We start from the raw sequence: 20,666 nt of genomic DNA on the forward strand, positions 1-20,666 counted from the left end.
ATGCTGTGAAAGTGCTGCACTCAATATGCCAACAAATTTGGAAAATTCAGCAGTGGCCACAGGACTGGAAAAGGTCAGTTTTCATTCCAATCCTAAAGAAAGGCAATGCCAAAGAATGCTCAAACTACTGCACAATTGCACTCATCTCACATGCTAGTAAAGTAATGCTCAAAATTCTCCAAGCCAGGCTTCAGGATATGTAAACCGTGAACTTACTGATGTTCAAGCTGGTTTTAGAAAAGGCAGAGGAACCAGAGATCAAATTGCCAACATCTGCTGGGTCATGGAAAAAGCAAGAGAGTTCCAGAAAAACATCTATTTCTGCTTTATTGACTATGCCAAAGCCTTTGACTGTGTGGATCACAATAAACTGTGGAAAATTCTGAAAGAGATGGGAATACCAGACCACCTGATCTGCCTCTTGAGAAATTTGTATGCAGGTCAGGAAGCAACAGTTAGAACTGGACATGGAACAACAGACTGGTTCCAAATAGGAAAAGGAGTATGTCAAGGCTGTATATTGTCACCCTGTTTATTTAACTTATATGCAGAGTACATCATGAGAAATGCTGGGCTGGAAGAAACACAAACTGGAATCAAGATTGCTGGGAGAAATATCAATAACCTCAGATATGCAGATGACACCATCCTTGTGGCAGAAAGTGAAGAGGAACTAAAAAGCCTCTTGATGAAAGTGAAAGTGGAGAGTGAAAAAGTTGGCTTAAAGCTCAACATTCAGAAAATGAAGATCATGGCATCCAGTCCCATCACTTCATGGGAAATAGATAGGGAAACAGTGGAAACAGTGTCAGACTTTATTTTTCTGGGCTCCAAATCACTGCAGATGGTGACTGCAGCCATGAAATTAAAAGACGCTTACTCCTTGGAAGGAAAGTTATGACTAACCTAGATAGTATATTCAAAAGCAGAGACATTACTTTGCCAACAAAGGTTCGTCTAGTCAAGGCTATGGTTTTTCCAGTGGTCATGTATGGATGAGAGAGTTAGACTGTGAAGAAGGCTGAGCGCTGAAGAATTGATGCTTTTGAACTGTGGTGTTGGAGAAGACTCTTGAGAGTCCCTTGGACTGCAAGGAGATCCAACCAGTCCATTCTGAAGGAAATCAGCCCTGCGATTTCTTTGGAAGGAATGATGCTAAAGCTGAAACCCCAGTACTTTGGCCACCTCATGTGAAGAGTTGACTCATTGGAAAAGACTCTGATGCTGGAAGGGATTGGGGGCAAGAGGAGAAGGGGACGACAGAGGATGAGATGGCTGGATGGCATCACTGACTTGATGGACGTGAGTCTGAGTGAACTCTGGGAGTTGGTGATGGACAGGGAGGCCTGGCATGTTGCCATTCATGGAGTCACAAAGAATAGGACACGACTGAGTGTCTGATCTGATCTGATCTGAATAAACTATATAATGAAAATTATGTTATTTACTTTGTTGCAATGATATCAAGAAAATATTCAACAACAAATTTTATTGAAGATTGTAATTTTTGTTCTTATATTACCAATAGTTTTCAGTAAGTTAATTAATTACAACTTTTACTTGACAAGGAGTAATATTGATTCAGCTTAGATTTTAATAATATTTGATTTGTGAATTAGAATGTGTCTGGGGGAAGTTTTCCTTGTGTTTAACTTATTTTGAGTTCTTTGAGCTTCATGGATCTGGATTTTCACTTCTCTCTCCAGATTTACAGTTTCTTTGCTGTTTTCATTTATTGCATTAAATACACTTTCTATTTCCTTTCCTTTTCTTTCCTCCTTTTGGGATTCCCATAATGCATATATTAGTGACATACAATCCCACAAGTGCTATAAGTTTTTTCCCACTCTTTTTTACAGTTTTTGTTGTTGTTGTTATTGTTCCTTTTTGTAATCTCAACCTCTCTTTAAATACTCTCTTTAAATACTGCCATAAATACTCTTTTTTTTTGTTTAATCTAGTCTGCTATTCAGTCTCTATCATTTTTCTTTTTTTTTCAGTTCAATTACTGTGTTCTTCAGTTCTAGGGTTAGAATTTACATTTGGTTCTCTTTTACAGTTTCAAAGTTTGTTGAACTTTTCTTGTTGTTCCAATATTGATTTTCTGATTCTGCATAGTTGTCTATGTTCTCTGTTATCTCACTAAGTTTTTTTAAGATGCTGCTGCTAAGTCACTTCAGTCATGTCCAACTCTGTGCGACCCCATAGATGGCAGCCCACCAGGCTCCCCTGTCCCTGGGATTCTCCAGGCAAGAACACTGGAGTGGGTTGCCATTTCCTTCTCCAATGCATGAAAGTGAAAAGTGAAAGTGAAGTCGCTCAGTCGTGTCCGACTTGTAGCGACCCCATGGACTGCGGCCCACCAGGCTCCTCTGTCCATGGGATTTTCCAGGCAAGAGTACTGGAATGGGGTGCCATTGCCTTCTCCATTCTTTAAGATAAATATTATGAATCAGTAATCAAGCGTTTTTCAAATGGAGCTTGTGAAGTCTTTTCAGGTTTTGGAAGTTTCCACGAGAGGGCCAAGTGACAGATACAGTAGTGATAGTTTGTAACTTTATATAATTCTAACTCTTTTTCCCAAATTCCTCCTCATTAGAGGTCAGGAGAGAGTAGGAACAGAAATCACTTGTGCCTACTAGACTATTGCTGCACTGCATGTTGTCTACATCATTTCATCCATGCAGTGGTACATTCCTCTGTCTTGACACCACAATAAAGAAAGATCCAGCAGCACTGGCTGTGAGAAAGATAGGATCAATATGTATGCAGTATTGCCTATTTCACTGTGTAAAAAAAAAAAAATGAGCTATGCATTTCAAAATTAAGCAGTTTCTATATTTAGAACTCATGTTAATGGAAATTGAGTAGTATTTATTAAATAACTTTTAATACATGTTATTCTTAGAACAATATTAACTAAATGATAGTAAATAAATTGGTTGTTGTTGTTGCTTAGTCACTAAGTCTTGTCCAGTTCTTTGTGGTCCCATAGCCTATAGCTCACCAGGCTCCTACATCCATGGAATTTCCATGAGAAGGGTTGCCATTTCTTCAGCTGTCTAAGTTGGTCATACTTTCCTTCCAAGGAGTAAGTGTCTTTTAATTTCATGGCTGCAGTCACCATCTGCAATGATTTTGGAGCCCAAAACATAAAATAGGCCACTGTTTCCACTATTTTTCCATCTATTTGACATGAAGTGATGGGACCAGATGCCATGATCTTAGTCTTCTGAATGTTGAGCTTTAAGCCAATTTTTTCACTCTCCTCTTTCACTTTCATCAAGAGTCTCTTTAGTTCTTCTTCACTTTCTGCCATAAGGGTGGTGTCATCTGCATATCGGAGGTTATTGATATTTCTCCTGGCAATTTTAATTTCAGCTTGTGCTTCATCCAGCCTAGCGTTTCTCATGATGTACTCTGCATATAGGTTAAATAAGCAGGGTGACAACATACAGCCTTGACTTACTCCTTTCCCAATTTGGAAACAGTCTGTTGTTCCATGTCCAGTTCTAACTGTTGCTTCATGACCTGCATACAGATTTCTCAAGAGGCAGGTCAGGTGGTCTGGTATTCACATCTCTTCAAGAATTTTCAAGAGTTTGTTGTGGTCCATTCAGTCAAAGGCTTTGGCATAGTCAATAAAATAGAAATAGATGGTTTATGGAACTTTCTTGCTTTTTTGATGATCCAATGGATATTGGCAATTTGATCTCTGGTTCCTCTGACTTTTCTAAAACCAGCTCGGACATATGGAAGTTCATAGTTCATGTACTGTTGAAGCCTGGCTTGGAGAATTTTGATCATTACTTTACCAGCATGTGAGATGAGAACAACTGGGCAGTAGTTTGAGCATTCTTTGGCATTGCCTTTCTTTGGGACTGGAATGAAAACTTATTTTTTCCAGTCCTGTGGCCACTGCTGAGTTTTCCAAATTTGCTGGCATATTGAGTGTAGCACCATCATTTAGGATTTGAAACAGCTCAACTGGAATTCCATCACCTCCACTAGCTTTGTTTGTAGTGATGCTTCCTGAGGCACACTTGACTTCACATTCTAGGATGTCTGGCTCTACGTGACTAATCACACCATAGTGGTTATCTGGGTCATGAAGATCTTTTTTGTATAGTTCTTCTGTGTATTCTTGCCACCTCTTCTTAATATCTTCTGCTTCTTTCAGGTCCATACCATTTCTGTCCTTGATTGTGTCCATCTTTGCATGAAATGTTCCCTTGGTATCTCTAATTTTTTTGAAGAGATCACTAGTGGTTTCATTCTATTGTTTTCCTCTATTTCTTTGTATTGATCACTGAGGAAAGCTTTCTTATCTCTCCTTGCTATTCTTTGGAACTCTGCATTCAAATGGGTATATCTTTCCTTCTCTCCATTGTCTTTTGGTTCTCTTCTGTTCACAGCTATTTGTAAGGCCTCCTCAGACAACCATTTTGCCTTTTTGCATTTCTTTGCTTTGGAGATAGTCTTGATCCCTGCTTTCTGTGCAATATCACAAACCTCCTTCAATAGTTCTTCAGGAACTTTGTCTATCAGATCTAATCCCTTGAATCTATTTCTCACTTCCACTGTATAATCACAAGGGATTTGATTTAGGTCATACCTAAATGGTCTAGTGGTTTTCCCTACTTTCTTCATTTTAATTCTGTATTTGGCAATAAGTAGTTCACAGTCTGTGCCACAGTCAGTTCCTGGTCTTGCTTTTGCTGACAGTTTAGAGCTTCTCCATCCTTGGCTGCAAAGAATATAATCAATCTGATTTTGTTGTTAACCATCTGGTGATGTCCATGTGTAGAATCTTCTCTTGTGTTTTTGAAGAGGGTTTTTGCTATGACCAGTGCGTTCTCTTTGGAAAACTCTACTAGCTTTTGCCCTGCTTCATTCTGTACTCCAAGGCCAAATCATTTCTTGTCTTCCTACTTTTGCTTTCCAGTTCCCTATAGTGAAAAGGACATCTTTTTGGTTGTTAGTTCTAGAAGGTCTTATAGGTCTTCATAGAATCATTCAGCTTCAGCTTCTTCAGCATTACTGGTCGAGGCATAGACTTGGATTCCTGTGATATTGAATCGTTTGCCTTGGAAATGAATAGAGACTCTTCTGTCATTTTTGAGATTGCATCTGAGTACTGAATTTCGGACTCTTTTTTTTTTTTTTTTTTTTACTGTGATGGTTACTTCATTTCTTCTAAGGGATTCTTGCCCACAGTAGTAGATATAATGGTCATTTGAGTTAAATTCACTTTTCCAGTCCATTTTAGTTCACTGATTCCTAAAGTGTCAATGTTCACTCTTGCCATCTCCTGTTTGACCACTTCCAATTTGCCTTGATTCATGGACCTAATATTCAACGTTCCTATGTAATATTGCTATTTACAGCTTCGGACTTTACTTCCATCACCAATCATATCCACACTGGGTGTTTTTTTGCTTTGGCTCGGTCTCTTCATTCTTTCATTCCACTGATCACCAGTAGCATATTGGGCACCTACTAACCTGTGGGTTCATCTTTCAGTGTCATATCTTTTTGCCTTTTCACACTGTTCATGGGGTTCTCAAGGAAGAGTAATGAAGTGTGAAGTGAAGTGAAGAAATATCTTACCATGTGCTTAACACATATTTCTATACATCTTAGAAAAATATATATTCAAATTTTTTACTCATGTTTTAATTTGGCTTTGTTGCTTTTGCTATCTTTGTTTTTGAACTTTAGGAATTATTTATACATTCTGGATATTTATTCTTCATAATATATACATTTAAAATTATATTATCTTTTCTCTTTAGTCTACTGAGAATGTTTTTTGATGCATAAAAATTTTTAATTTGATTTACTTAATCAAAAAATGTTTTTTCTTTTGTTGTACATGTTTTTGTTGTCACATCCACAAAAAAAAAAAAAAAATGCTAGCTCAATGTAATACATTTTTTTCTCTCTGTTTCTTCCAAGTGTTTCATAGGTTTCAGTTCAGTTTAGTTCAGTTGCTCAGTCATGTCTGACTCTTTGAGACCCCATGGACTGCTGCACTCAAGGCCTCCGTGTCCATCACCAACTCTCGGAATTTACTCAAACTCATATCCTTTGAGTCAATGATGCCATACAACCATCTCATCCTCTGTCATCCCCTTCTCCTCCTGCCTTCCGTCTTTCCCAGCATCAGTGTCTTTCTGAATGAGTCAGTTCTTCACATCAAGTGGCCAAAGTATTGGAGTTTCAGCTTCAACATCAGTACTTCCAATGAATATTCAGGACTGATTTCCTTTAGGATGGACTGGTTAGATTTCCCTGCGATCAAGAGATTCTCAAGAGTCTTCTCCAACACCACAGTTCAAAAGCATCAATTCTTCGGCGCTCAGCTTTCTTTATAGTCCAACTCTCACAGGCATAAATGACCACTGGAAAAACCATAGCCTTGACTAGACAGACCTTTGCTGACAAAGTAATGTCTCTGCTTTTTAATACGCTGTCTAGGTTGGTCATAACTTTCCTTCCAAGGAGTAAGTGTCTTTTAATTTCATGGCTGCAATCACCATCTGCAGTGATTTTGGAGCCCAAAAAATAAAATAGGCCACTGATTCCACTGTTTATCCATCTATTTGCCATGAAGTGATGGGAACAGATGCCTTGATTTTAGTTTTCTGAATGTTGAGTTTTTTGTTTTCTTTGCCTGATATTCTTTATTTATTTTTAATATAAATTTATTCATTTTATTTGGAGGCTAATTACTTCACAATATTGTATTGGTTTTGCCATACATCAAAATGAATCTGCCATGGGTGTACATGTGTTCCCCATCCTGAACCCCCCTCCCCCCTCCCTCCCCATACCATCCCTCTGGGTCATCCCAGGACACCAGCCCTGAGCATCCTGTATCATGCATCATACCTGGACTAGTGATTCGTTTTACATGTGATATTATACATGTTTCAATGCCATTCTCCCAAATCATCCCACCCTCACCCTCTCCCACAGAGTCCAAATACTGTTCTATACATCTGTGTCTCTTTTGCTGGCTCGCATACAGGGTTATCGTTACTATCTTTCTAAATTCCATATATATGCATTAGTATACCGTATTGGTGTTTTTCTTCCTGGCTTTCTTTAAGCCAACTTTTTCACTCTCCTCTTTCACTTTCATCAAGAGGCTCTTTAGTTTCTCTTCAGTTTCTGCCATAAGGGTGGTGTCACCTGCCTATCTGAGGTTATTGATATTTCTCCCAGCAATCTTGATTCCAACTAGTGCTTCATTCATCCCGGCATTTCTCATGATGCACTCTGCATGTAAGTTAAATAAGCACAGTGACAATATACAGCCTTGACTTGCTCCTTTTCCTATTTGGAACCATTCTGTTGTTCCTTGTCCAGTTCTAACTACTGCTTTATGACCTGTATACAAACTTCTCAAAAGGCAGATCAGGTGGTCTAGTACTCCCATCTTTTTCAGAATTTTCCACAGTTTATTGTGACTCACACAATCAAAGGCTTTGGGATGGTCAATAAAGCAAAAATAGATGTCTTTCTGCAACTGCCTTGCTTTTTCAATGGTCCAGCAGATGTTGACAATTTGATATGTGGTTCCTCTGCCTTTTCTAAATCCAGATTGAACATCTGGAATTTCACAGTTCATGTATTGTTGAAGCCTATCTTGGAGAATTTTGAGCATTACTTTACTAATGTGTGAGAGGAGTGTAATTGTGTGGTCGTTTGAACATTCTTTGGCATTGCCTTTCTTAGGAATTGGAATGAAAACTGACTTTTTCCAGTCCTGTGGCCACTGCTGAGTTTTCCAAATTTGTTGACATATTGAGCGTAGCACTTTCAAAACATCATCTTTTAGGATTTGAGATAGCTCAACTGGAATTCCATCAAGTCCCCTAGCTTTGTTTGTAGTGATGCTTCCTGAGGCGCACTTGAATTCATATTCCAGGATGTCTGGCTCTCTAGGTGAGTGATCAGAGCATCGTGATTTTCTGGGTCATGAAGATCATTTTTGTACATTTCTTCTGTGTATTCTTGCCACCTCTTTAATATCTTCTGCTTCTGTTAGGTCCATACCATTTCTGTCCTTGATTGAGCCCATCTTTGCATGAAATGTTCCCTTGCTATTTCTAATTCTCTTGAAGAGACTAGATTAGAGAATCTAGTCTTTCCCATTTTGTTGTTTTCCTCTATTTCTTTGCACTGATCCCCGAGGAAGGCGTTCTTATCTTTCCTTGCTGTTCTTTGGAACTCTGCATTCAAATGAGTATATCTTTCCTTTTCTCCTTTGCTTCTTGTTTCTCTTCTTTCACAGCTATTTGTAAGGCCTTCTCAGACCGCCATTTTGCTTTTTTGAATTTTTTTTTACTTGAGGATGGTCTTGCTCCCTGTCTCCTGTACAATGTCACGAACCTCCATCCATAATTCTTCAGGTACTCTTTCTATCAGATCTAGTCCCTTAAAACTATTTCTCACTTCCACTGTATAATAGTTAAAGATTTGAATTAGGTCATACTTGAATGGTCTAGGCTTAGTGCTTATTTTATGCTTTTGGTCAATTTTGAGTTAATTTTTGAATGTTGTTTTGGGTACGGTTCCACATTACTCTTTTGTATGCCAAAATTCAGTCATCTTATCATGATTCATTGAAAATAATGTCCTTTTCTTACTGAATAGTCTTGGCAGCCTTGTTGAAATTCATATGATCCTCCATGGGAGGAGTCATTTCTTTATGCCTTCCCTGTTCTGTTTAATCCATTTATTTATCTCTTTGTCTGTAAGCTACTTTAATTATTTATATTTTTTTGAAATAAGAAAGAATGAGTTTTCCAATTTTTAAGAAATTGTTTTGCTATTTGGAGATTAAATTCCATTGAGAGTCACATTAATTTTAAAATATTCTTTCCTATTTTGCAGAAAAAGTCATGGGAATTTTGATAAGGAATTCCTTGACTCTGTAGATACTTCTAGATATTCTTATTACTGTAAGAATATTATTACTCTAATCCATGAATGTGGAGTATAAACTACTCCTTTTTACTTTCTTTAATTTATTTCAGCAATGTTTGATAGATTTCACTGTATAAGTGTCCATATTCTTGGTTGGGATTTTCCATAGTATTTTTTATGTTATGGTAAATGGAATTGTTTTCTAAATTTTCTTTTAAAATGTTTATTGCTAAGGTAAAGAACACAACTAACTTTCAGTGTTTATTTTGTATCTTACAGCTTTGCTGACCCTATTTCTTAGCTCTAATTGTGTGTGTGTGTGTGTATGTATGTATGTATGTGTGTGTGTGGTATGTGTATGTGTGTGATCTTTAGGAATGGTTTTATTTATTTTATTTCAACATGAATACCTTTCGATTCTTTAGCCTAATTGATCTAGCCAGAACCCTCAACACTGTGTTGAACAGAATTGGTGGAAGTGGGCATCTTTTACTTCTTTCTGTACTTAGGGGAAAAGGAAAGTTAGTCGCATAGTTGTATCTGACTCTTTGTGAACCCAGGGAATGTGGCCTGCCAGGTCTTCTGTCCATGGAATTCTCCAGGCAAGAGTACTGGAGTGGGTTGGCATTCCCTTCTCCTGGGGATCTTCCCGACCCAGGATTTGAACCGGGGTCTCCTGCATTGCAGGCAGATTCTTTAGCAACTGAGCTATTAGGGAAGCCCATACTTAGGGGAAAAGCTTTCAGTTTTTCAAAATTAAGTACAAGATTAGCTATGCATCTTTCATGTCAATCTTTTATATGCTGACGATTTTCTTTTTCTAGTCCTGTGTGTGCTGAATTATTTCATCATTGAAGGATGTTAAATCTTGTCAACCGCCTTTTTTTTCTGCATGAATTTTCATTATCATGTGGCTTTTTCTCCCTGTCGTTCAAGTAAGATGATGCATTATGTATGTTTATCTTCATATGGTGAACATTTCTGGTATTTTATGATTAAATCCAACCAGGTGATTGTGTGTAATCCTTTCGACATACTGTTGATGTCAAAATAAATTTTTGTTATTTAGTTAAATAGTTAACATTTTTGTTATTTAGTTAAGAATGCCGTCTAAAGGCTTTTATTCATATCAATGTCCTTTCTTATAGAATCTTTTTCTATATCAGTGTAATTCTGACCTCATAGAATGAAATAGGGAGTGACACCTCTTCCTCTGGTTTTTGGTAAGGTATGAAAAATGACTGATATTAATTCTACTATATATGATTGCTAAAATTAACCAGTGACATTATCTGGTTTACAGATTTTCTTCATTGGGAAATCTTAATTACTAATTTAAGGTCCTTACTAATTATAGGTCTAGTCAAATTTTCTACCCACTATTCAGTCTTTGTAGAGTGTGTGTTTTGGAAAACTGTACAATATTTTTTTGTGATGAGATCTTTTAAAAGGCTACTCTCTTAGTACTTTTCAATTATACAATATGATATTTTTTTTTTTGTAATCACCATGCTGTTCATTAACTGTAATCACCATGCTGTTCATTAAATCCACAGGACTTATTTATCTCTTAATTTAAAGTTTCCATATTTTACACACCTTCACCCTTTTCACTTATGAATTTTTATAAATTTCTTGTAACTTACTATAAGGTTTGAAATATTTTATAATTTTATATAAACACAGAAATAATATGGATTTCTCTCTCACATATATTATATGTGTGTATATATATATGTATATCCATAAATAATATGATTGTATCATAAAAAGTAATTTTTACAAATTTGTATGATTTTAATGGGAGAATAAAATTAGCCTTTAGTCATCATTGACTTTCTATAATTGGTGCTTTGGTGATTATAACTGGCAACATAGAGAGACAGATACAGTTTTAGATATATGTATTTATAAAGCAAATATCTGTGATAACTTTACTATTATCAATGTTTCAGAAATATCCATCTTTGCACACCTGAAGAGATAAAAGCTTTCTAGAGATTTGAATAACAGATATCCTCTAAATATTTAGTATGGAAATAGACAATCATATATACTTCAAACATTTTCCCTATAACGTTTTATGGAGAAAACATATTTTTCATTGCCTCTAAAACATCTTTATTTCTAATGCTGTAGATAATTGGGTTTAAAGTAGGTGTGAGGATGGTATAGAAAATTGCCAGGGATTTATCCTGGCCTGGAGTGTGGTACTTTTTAGGTCTCATGTATGTGAAAATAAAAGGCCCATAGTACATTATGACCACAATCATGTGGAAGAAGCAGGTAGGAAATGACTTTTTCCTTGCCTCTTTTGATTTCATTTGGAGGACAGTAAGGAGAATTTGGACATAAGACGCAAAGATTAGAAAGAAAGGGACCAGCAGAAAAATGATGCCACTTACATAAACTCCTCGTTCATAGTGTGTTGTGTCCACACAGGACAACATCAACATGGCGGGGACTTCACAGAAAAAGTGATCAATGGCTCTTGAGTCACAAAAGGGAAAGTGAAGTGCATAAGTTGTGTGAATTATGGAGTTGATTATCCCAATAAACCAGGCCCCTCCAGCCATGAGAACACTGACATAGTCATTCATTAGAATGGGGTAGCGCAGTGGGTGACAGATGGCTACATAGCGATTGTAGGACATTGCTGCCAGGAGAAGGCACTCACCACCCAAGAGGGTGAGGGATAGAAATATCTGGAAGCCACAGGCTACAAATGAAATAGTTTTGCTGCCTGACAGAAAGTCAGTGATCATTTTGGGAACAATGTTGCTAGTATGCAAGATATCCATAAAAGAGAGATGGCTGAGCAGGAAATACATTGGAGTATGGAGTCTTGATTCCCTGTGGATAAGGATAATTATCATTGTATTTTCTGTCATAGTTATAATAAAAATGATGAATATAATGGAAAAGAAAATCAGACTTGTTTGGGAGGAAGAGAAGAGTCCCAAAAGAATGAAGTCACTGCTGGAAGTGTGATTCTCATATCCCATTATGAAATCCTTGCTTTACCTAAAATAAATAATAAACAAACAAATATAAACAAATAAGAAGTAGAGTGAAAAGAAAGAAAAATTAGCATAAATCTCCTTTACATTTAACTGTGTAAGATAAGCTTATTCCTTTTTTGCTATGTTTTCCAAGTAAAGCCAATGGACTCTCAGATAGCTTTTTTTTTTTTAAACTTTACATAATTGTATTAGTTTTGCCAAATATCAAAATGAATCTGCCACAGGTATACATTGGACATGTTTTACATGATGGGTATTTTTTGTTGAACAAATTAATTAATTTATTTATTATGAAATAAACATAATTTGCATATACTTTATTTATATAAGAATAAATTATTTATATATTTATATATTATATTTATATATGTAAAATTAATTATATATTTAATTCCCTGAATGTTAACATTTTTTCTCTGTAATTATAAAAATTTTAAAGGGTTAGCATATGAATAGGGTTTGCAGATGTATGCATATGTACATGGTTTTGCTGTTCCTACTGGTTTGACCTGCAGCTCAGTAAAATTTGGTGTAAACATAAAATTCAGATTGAGGACAGTGGTGTTTCTTGAGAACTGGCTGATTATAATTTAGTCTCTAAAATCAGTGAATATTACTGCAACTCATATTTAATATATCAATATCCAAAGTTGTTTACTTTTTCCCACTGCATAGAATAATTTTGTCCTTCTGGTTTTGCTTTTTCCATTAATAGCTTACTTAAATATAGGCATCCTGAATCAAAATAATACTTCATTTTAGTGTTAAGAATGAACAGTTTCCATTTATGCTAAATTCTTATTAGTTAATAGAGTGCCTGGATGATTGTAGCTTTCCAGATTCTTATTATTAAGGAAATTATTAACTTATATTTCTATGATCTCTGATATGAAAGGTATTCAATGAGGCATCAACTATATTTATGTTTTTAGACAGCTTGTTTTGTCTGCACAAGTATGTTTATTATTTTGGTGTCAGATATTGGATGCACTCCATTATATATATATCCCCTAATGTATTTATTATCTTACTTCTATCATATTTCCCCTACCTAACTTTAGGAGGTAGGAAAAATATGAGTGGCCAAAAATGAGACACCTAAAATTTTTGCAACCATTTATTGTAAAACTTAACTTAACTGGTCAAGGCACCTGAATGTTCTCCCGTGAAACTGGAAGGATGGAAAAAAAAGTATGTGACTTCCAAGGTCTTGAATGGAAAATGTAAAGTTTAAAAATAAAATAAAATTAAAAAAAAAAAAAAAAAAAAAAGAAAATTGTTCTTGAATCCAAAGAGGAATACTCTAGTGGTGAACCTCCTTACTCAAACCTAAAAAATGGAGTAAACACACGTTACATATCACACAGTCTTTTACATATATACAACTCTTACTCAAGGTAAAGTCTTTCCACACCATTTAGGATCAAATCTTCCTGGTTTACTAATACTAAATGCCAGAAAAGAGATGTAGCATGTAGGTTTCATCCCTGTATCTTCTAAATGCTTGGAAGCTAAATATAAAATGATATAATGTTTAGATATTATTTTAAATTATAAAAGCAGCATGTCTCAGTCTTTCCTTATAAGAAATAGAAATAATTTGTATTCTTTATTCAGCGAATGTACTACATTCAAATAATTTTCATCATTTTGCATTTATCAAGATTCTCAAAATACACTATGTATCCATGCATTTTAACTTGACTCATAATACATTTTTCCTTTTCTATTAGATCTCTTATTATATAAATTAGGTTTATAGACTATTTAGATTTAAGTAGAAGCCAATCACTGATTTTAATATTATATGTTATATATTATAATATATATTATATAATATATATAAATGTACTTAATATAGTATAGTTAAGACTACATATTTATAAGAAAATTGTTTGTGTGCTCCTATAATTGGTCTTTAAAGTTTTGACCAAAAGGCAAAGAAAAGATAAAAACATGATATCATTTCTAAAAAAGGTTTACTTAAAAATGTTTGATATGAAAACCCTGGCATTATTAATTCTGTGGAAAATATGTATATTTTATACTATATAACACTACTATTTTTATCTGTAAAACTTTCCTATAAACTTATAATTTCAATGACCCACTTGATATTTATATGCTCTATCATAAAATATTGAGTATCAGATTTGGTTGATGTGTAAATAATTCAAAATATCTCATTGTTACTAATAATTCAGCTAACTACAATGAAATTTCATGGAAGAGGCAATAATCAGACAGCTAATTATCTTAAACATGTATAGAAAAACTCTCTTTTAATAAGCTGATAGGGAATATGGGTACAATGAATGTACAATAGATATTACCTAACCTGGTGGTATGTATGCTTTTGACTCAAGTAATTATATTAGCAAAGTGGAAATATAAACTAAACATGGCCTAATACTTTGAAGAGATAAAAAAGAAAATATAATTCAGATATATATCTTTAAGTATTTAATTTTATGTCTCATCATAGTACAAAGCATCAATCAGATATTAAATTATATCTGAAATCAATTTCTTTTAAGTAAGGACGATAATGATACCTTGTCACTGAGTCGTTTTTAAGATTAAATGAGTCACATTAAACAATACATTAAATAACACATGCACATCCACATGCACACATGCACACACATGGAACAAAGTCTGGCTACAGTAAACACTCAAAAAATAAGGGTTATTGTTCCTGTTATTATTGTTTATGTAATTAGTATCATAACATTTCTATCATTAGTATATTAGTATTTCTATAATTAGTTTATAAATTTTTTATTATTTAAATGTGCATTTAGCATTTATATTCTAAGTAAACTGAGAGAGAGAGAGAATCTCCAGGTTATGGGAGAATATGGCCAAGGGAATAAAAGTAAATTTCAATGAGGTGAATCAGAAGTATATTGGCACTCACTACTTATTAAAATTGATTCAGGAGGCTCTCTGGGAATGATTCTAGTTTAACATATTGAATGAGAATATGTGAGTTGGCTTCCTCACACATTTACACACATACAGGAATATGTGAGAAAGTAAAACAACTATTTTTATTCTGAAATCAAATCAGCTGAGCTGTTCACCATTTCATTTTATAATAGTCAGGAGTGCTGTCATTAGACACTTCTTGCCCTTCAGGCTTTTCAGAGCTTTGCATTATGTCCCAAGGAATTAACACAGGAGGCCTGGCGTGCTGCGATTCATGGGGTCGCAAAGAGTCGGACACGACTGAGCGACTGAACTGAACCGAACTGATCTTACTTCTATCTCTTTTTGCTGCCTCTCCAGCAACATTGAAACTCCCAAGTAAGCCCCCTGAAACAGTGGGTGGTAGCACCATGTATAACTGCCGCAACCAGAAATCAGAAAATTATTCTGACTTCTCTTTATGTCTGGCATCTTTAAGGTGGAAATCACCATCTCCATCTCCTATTTTATGTAAATCCTCTCACACATTATTCCTTCTCATGGGCTGCATACCTTTTGTGGCCATGGTGGTTCTAAGGCATCCATTCTAACTCTTCTCTTTTAATTAAATAGACCTGTACAGGTTTGGCACCACTAGCATAACATTGCAAACTTTTTTAACTCTCCTTAAATCCAGTAAAGTATGGCCAATTAAGTAAATTTTTGACAACAGAAAAGTGTTTGAACTGGAGGTACGTGTCTTTCTTTTCCTTCATCCTGCTAGTTAGAATCTGAATGTGATGATGCTTGGTCCTGCAGTCTTCCTAGAAGAGTTGTACAGGGAACAAAGTCCAGTCAATAAAGAGCACAAAGCTGTGGTTCATGCAATCTACTGCCTCCAATTCAATTTTCTGCCTCCAACTATAGCCACATCAATATATTTTGCCCTAGATCAAGTTATTCTTTCTGGAACACCATTCTAAGAATGCAATCTGTTGGTTGACATTTCATGACAGAGAGAAAGAAAGGAAGAAAAGGATTAAGGAAAGAAAAAGAAAGAGACAAAGAAAGAAAAAGAAAAAATAAAATCCCCCATCTTTTGTTCCCATTTCCCATAAAACTGAATTATTTATATTTATACAACATAGTTTTTCTTGCACTTTTGTTCATACCCATATTCTTTCTACCACAAAACGTTTTATCTCAAAGGACTTTATGACATGTCACTCTCTAAGATTTTATGTTAAATCTTTCTTCTGTGGAGACTTCCTTGCCCTCTTTAAATCTTTCTTGCTTGCTTTTCTTTCTTACTCAAATAGACAGCACTGGCAGGATACTATGTTTGAGCCATAGCTTTACTGTCTAAGTTTATTTGTACTCTTTGCACGCTTAACATAATCTATGCATTCCTTCTTATCCTGGTCCCCGAAGTCTTCTCATGGCCCACATTTTACCCCTTTCCACTTTACTAGCTTCATAGTACCCAGAACAGGAAATTCTTGGTGAGTCTTTTCACATCTAACACATTAGCCTCACTGGTGCCTCAGAGGCTACCATCAATCCCATCCTGGATGGTGCCTGGTTTTTGCTCATACCACTCAGGAGTCTGTTTCTTTATAATCTCTTCCAGAGTGACTCAGAAGCATAGAATGATACCTCAATTCAGGCACTGGCTACAAAATAGCTGAGGGTTATAGGAAATGAACAGATTTGGGAGGAGAAAGGAAAAACGGGGCACACATACCACCTTGAAATCTTGTAGTGTGTGGCTTCTGAGAAGGAAAACAGAAAACCTTTGTAAGGCAGCATGGAAAACTATGTCTCCATGGGACCGCCAAAGAAGGAAACGAAGGAAACATGATGAAATACTTTGTGTGGAGGGATCCCTGAGACAGAGCAGGTCTTCCTCTGGGTACAGTACGATAACATTTGATGGAGAAGGGGGATACTATTTCTCTGACCCCTTTCCCATCATTCCCTCTTCTCTTTGCATATTTTATTTCTACTCTTAGAGGCTTGAGAGTACACTGTCTCTTGCTGTTTCTGTGCATGACTTTGACTATAAGGAATTTTTTTGGCAAAGTCATGTCTCAGGTAGAAGCTTCAGGACAGGCCACTTGGTGGAAATCATTTGCTGCTGCATTGAGAGTCTCCTGGGAGTTTGGGTGTCAGTAGATAAACCTGATTATTCCACAGACTGCCTATTACAGGGAGCAGATTGCAAAGATGAACTCACTTCCCCTAAGTGATTCTGCTTATTTTCATTTTTAACAGATTCATGAGTTGATTAAAGGATCACCAAATAAACTGTGTAAATGAATGGATCAAAAAACATTCGATGTACTAGCTTTATAAAGAACTATTTTGATAGCTAAAACTTAGCATTTTTAAATGTCAGACAAGATTTCAAGTATTTTGAATTTATTAGCATGTTACAACTATTACTTAGCCATCACAAACTGATTTGGGGCCCAAAAGCATTGAACACTATTTCCAAGGCTATGCAGATTAATCAGAAAAATTCAAATGATCTAATTCATGCATCTTCCTCTATACAGAAAAGCACTCCAATCACTAATCTGAGGTGTCACTTTTTTGTGATTAGCACTAATGATTTAAAGCTTTACTTCATATATCTCCCAGAAAAAAAACAGAAAAATCCTACCCTACCCATTTGGTGCAGTTCCTAAGACTTATCTGAGAGGCTTATACCCCAGTCTGCTAGGAGATCTAACCACATAAGGCCTGACCAGATCTAGCCTCCTAACTATGTGCACTATTTCAGTTGAGAAGAGCTAAAATTGAACCTTCTTCATGATTTTATGCTAGTAATTAAAATAAGAGAATAAAAGTGAAATGTAAAGCAAATTGAGTTCACAATCTAATTAATAATAAATATATACTTGTTTACTGATATTATTATAGTTATTTTCTCACGGTAAACTATATTTTCTCCATTTCAATGAAGTTTTAACAAATCCATTTAATGTAACTTAGGGTCTATTAAAATAAAATATTTACTGAAATTATCCTTTGTTTAAGAATTGTAAAGTAAAAAAATAAATAAAAAAATAAAATAATGGCTAAGTTTAGAGGAAATAAACAAGGCTTAAAGTATGATTAAAATGCCTGAATTACAATACAGAATCTGAAACACGACATTCAGGGTCAAGACAAATTCACCAACAAGCCTTTCTTCTAAATCTCTAGGGGACACTTGCAATTTGAAAGTGTAAAATTGTTTTTTTTCCCATATGCTTTTTGATATTGTCTTCTTTAGATCATACTTCTCTTTAACTCATGTGGGATAAAGAAACCAATTCTGACAAAATTGCTATTCACAAAACTAAAACATTGTGAAAGGTAGGACTGAGATCATCAAAACTGGCAAAAGTCATTTAAACACGTTATTTTAAACTATTTTGTATAGTTTGTACTTAATTGCTTTGTTTTGGGCAGCAAACACATACACACATGCACACACAAACGCACACACACATACACACACACACACACACACACCCATATATATACATATATATGTACACAGATGTATTGTTGCTGTTCAGTCACTAAGTCATTTCTGACTCTTTGCAGCTCCATGGACTGCAGCACATGAGGCTTCCCTCTCTTTCACCATCTCCCACTGTTTGCTCAAACTCATGTCCATTGAGTTGATGATGCCATCCAACTATCTCATCCTCTGTTGCCTCCTTCTTATGCTACCCTCAATCTCTGCCAGCATCAGGGTCTTTTCTAATGAGTCGGCTCTTCACATCAGGTGGCCAACATATTAGAGCTCCAGCATCAGTCCTTCCAATGAATATTCAGGATTGATTTTATTTAGGATAGACTGGTTTGATCTCCTTGCTGTTAAGGGACTCTCAAGAATCTTCTCCAGCACCACAATTTGAAAGAATCAATTCTATGGTGCTTAGCCTTCTTTATGGTCCAACTCTCATGTCCATACATGACTATTGGAAAAACCATAGCTTTGACTATAAGGACCTTTTTTGGAAAAGTAATGTCTCTGTTTTTTAATATACTGCCTAGTTTTGTCATAGATTTTCCTGCAAGGAGCAAGCGTCTTTTAATTTTGTGGCAGCAGTCACCATCCACAGTGATTTTGGGGCCCAAGAAAATAAAATCTGCCAGTGTTTCCACATTTTTCCCATCTATTTGCCATGAGGTGATGGGACCAGATGCCATGATGTTAGTTTTTATTTGCAACTATTTGCTTTGCAAAACCAATGGCCTTCTTAATGATATGAAATATCTTGGATGAAAATTATTGTAAGTCTATACTTGGACTATAAAGAAGAGTGCCGAAGAATCGATGCTTTTGAATTGTTGTGCTGGAGAAGACTCTTGAGATTCTCGTGGATTCCAAGATCAAACCAGTCAATCCTAAATGAAATCTACCTTGAATATTCATTGGAAGGACTGATGGTGAAGCCAAAGCTCCAATACTTTAACCACCTGATGGAAAGAGCTGACTCCTTGGAAAAACCCCAATGCTGGGAAAGATTGAAGGCAAAAGTTGAAGAGCATGGTAGAGGATGAGATGGTTAGATTGCATCACTGACTCAATGGACATGAATTTGAGGAAATTTCAGGAGATACTGAAGGACAGGGGAGGCTGATGTGCTGCAGTCCATACACTAAATATGATCACACACACAAAAATGATTAATAGCTTTAGTCACAACAGTTCCAGACTGAAAAAATTAAAAAAAAAAAAATTGGGCATGGCTTAGCAACTGAACAACAACATCAACTCATTTACCAGGAGAAGGTAAGAAATATACCATTAACACCCAAATATTAAATTTTTGTGTAACAAAATTTTTTCTTCATCTTTGGGCAAAGAGTACATACTAGAAAAATGTTTCAAATTTTCAATAGCATGATTCCATCAATAGAATGAAAGTATTTTGTTATAATGAATAATTAAAATAAATAAACACAAACAGTTCCAAGTCAAATAGAAGTGGTGGATTTGTTTGTTTGTTTTAAGTCTAAATGAATCATTCACAAATGAAGATCTAAAAATAGGTAATAAACTAATGCAAAAGTACAGAGCATCATTACACATCAAAGGAAGCACAAATTAAAACCAAATGGGTGACTGTATTAAATAGAATAGACCAAATGAAGACGGTTATTAACACCCACAATTGTTATCAATTTGAAACAACTGCTATTCATGTGCTTTGCTGATGGGAGCTTAAAATCAAATATCCACTTTGAAAATAGATTACCAAAAAGTTAATCATGCATCTACCAAAAAAAAATAAAAACATGATTACACACACACAAAAAGGATTAATAACAGCTTTAGTCACAACAGTTCCAGGCTGAAAGAAAAACCCAGATGTCTATCAACAAAATATTGCATAAATAAATGATTATATATTCTGATAAGAAAGAAATTTAAAGAAAAAAACTTAACTGATACAGGTAAAAATATGATAGATTCTTTACATCATAATTAAGTTGAAAGACCCAAAATAGAAGAAAAATATTGTATGTTTTCAATACATTGATATGAAATCCTAGTATAGATGAACAAAAATAGAAATCAGACCAGTGTTTGTATCTAAGTTGAGGGGTTTCATCAGAGAAGGGCATGAGGAACATTTCTGGTCTGGTGAATGTTTTGACTCTTGCTACAGCATTTAAGTTAAGGTACAGATACTGTTGAAACTGGTTGAAAGACACTTTTCACATGTGAGTATTCTTTTTATAAATTATAACTCAATTTAAAAAATCAATAAACTTCAACATTGTTTGACT

General features: G+C 35.3%; 1 protein-coding gene across 1 annotated transcript; it reads right to left on the reverse strand.

The window, feature by feature from the left end:
* Positions 1-10,787: 10,787 nt before the first annotated feature.
* Positions 10,788-11,949, reverse strand: LOC102392695 (olfactory receptor 2AJ1-like). The gene has a single exon (XM_006070013.3). It carries the CDS (start codon positions 11,940-11,942, stop codon positions 11,019-11,021), a length of 924 nt encoding a protein of 307 aa, XP_006070075.3. The 5' UTR covers positions 11,943-11,949; the 3' UTR covers positions 10,788-11,018.
* Between the last annotated feature and the right edge of the window lie 8,717 nt (positions 11,950-20,666).

This window comes from Bubalus bubalis, chromosome 9, assembly GCF_019923935.1.
Source record: "Bubalus bubalis isolate 160015118507 breed Murrah chromosome 9, NDDB_SH_1, whole genome shotgun sequence".
Taxonomy (NCBI): domain Eukaryota; kingdom Metazoa; phylum Chordata; class Mammalia; order Artiodactyla; family Bovidae; genus Bubalus; species Bubalus bubalis.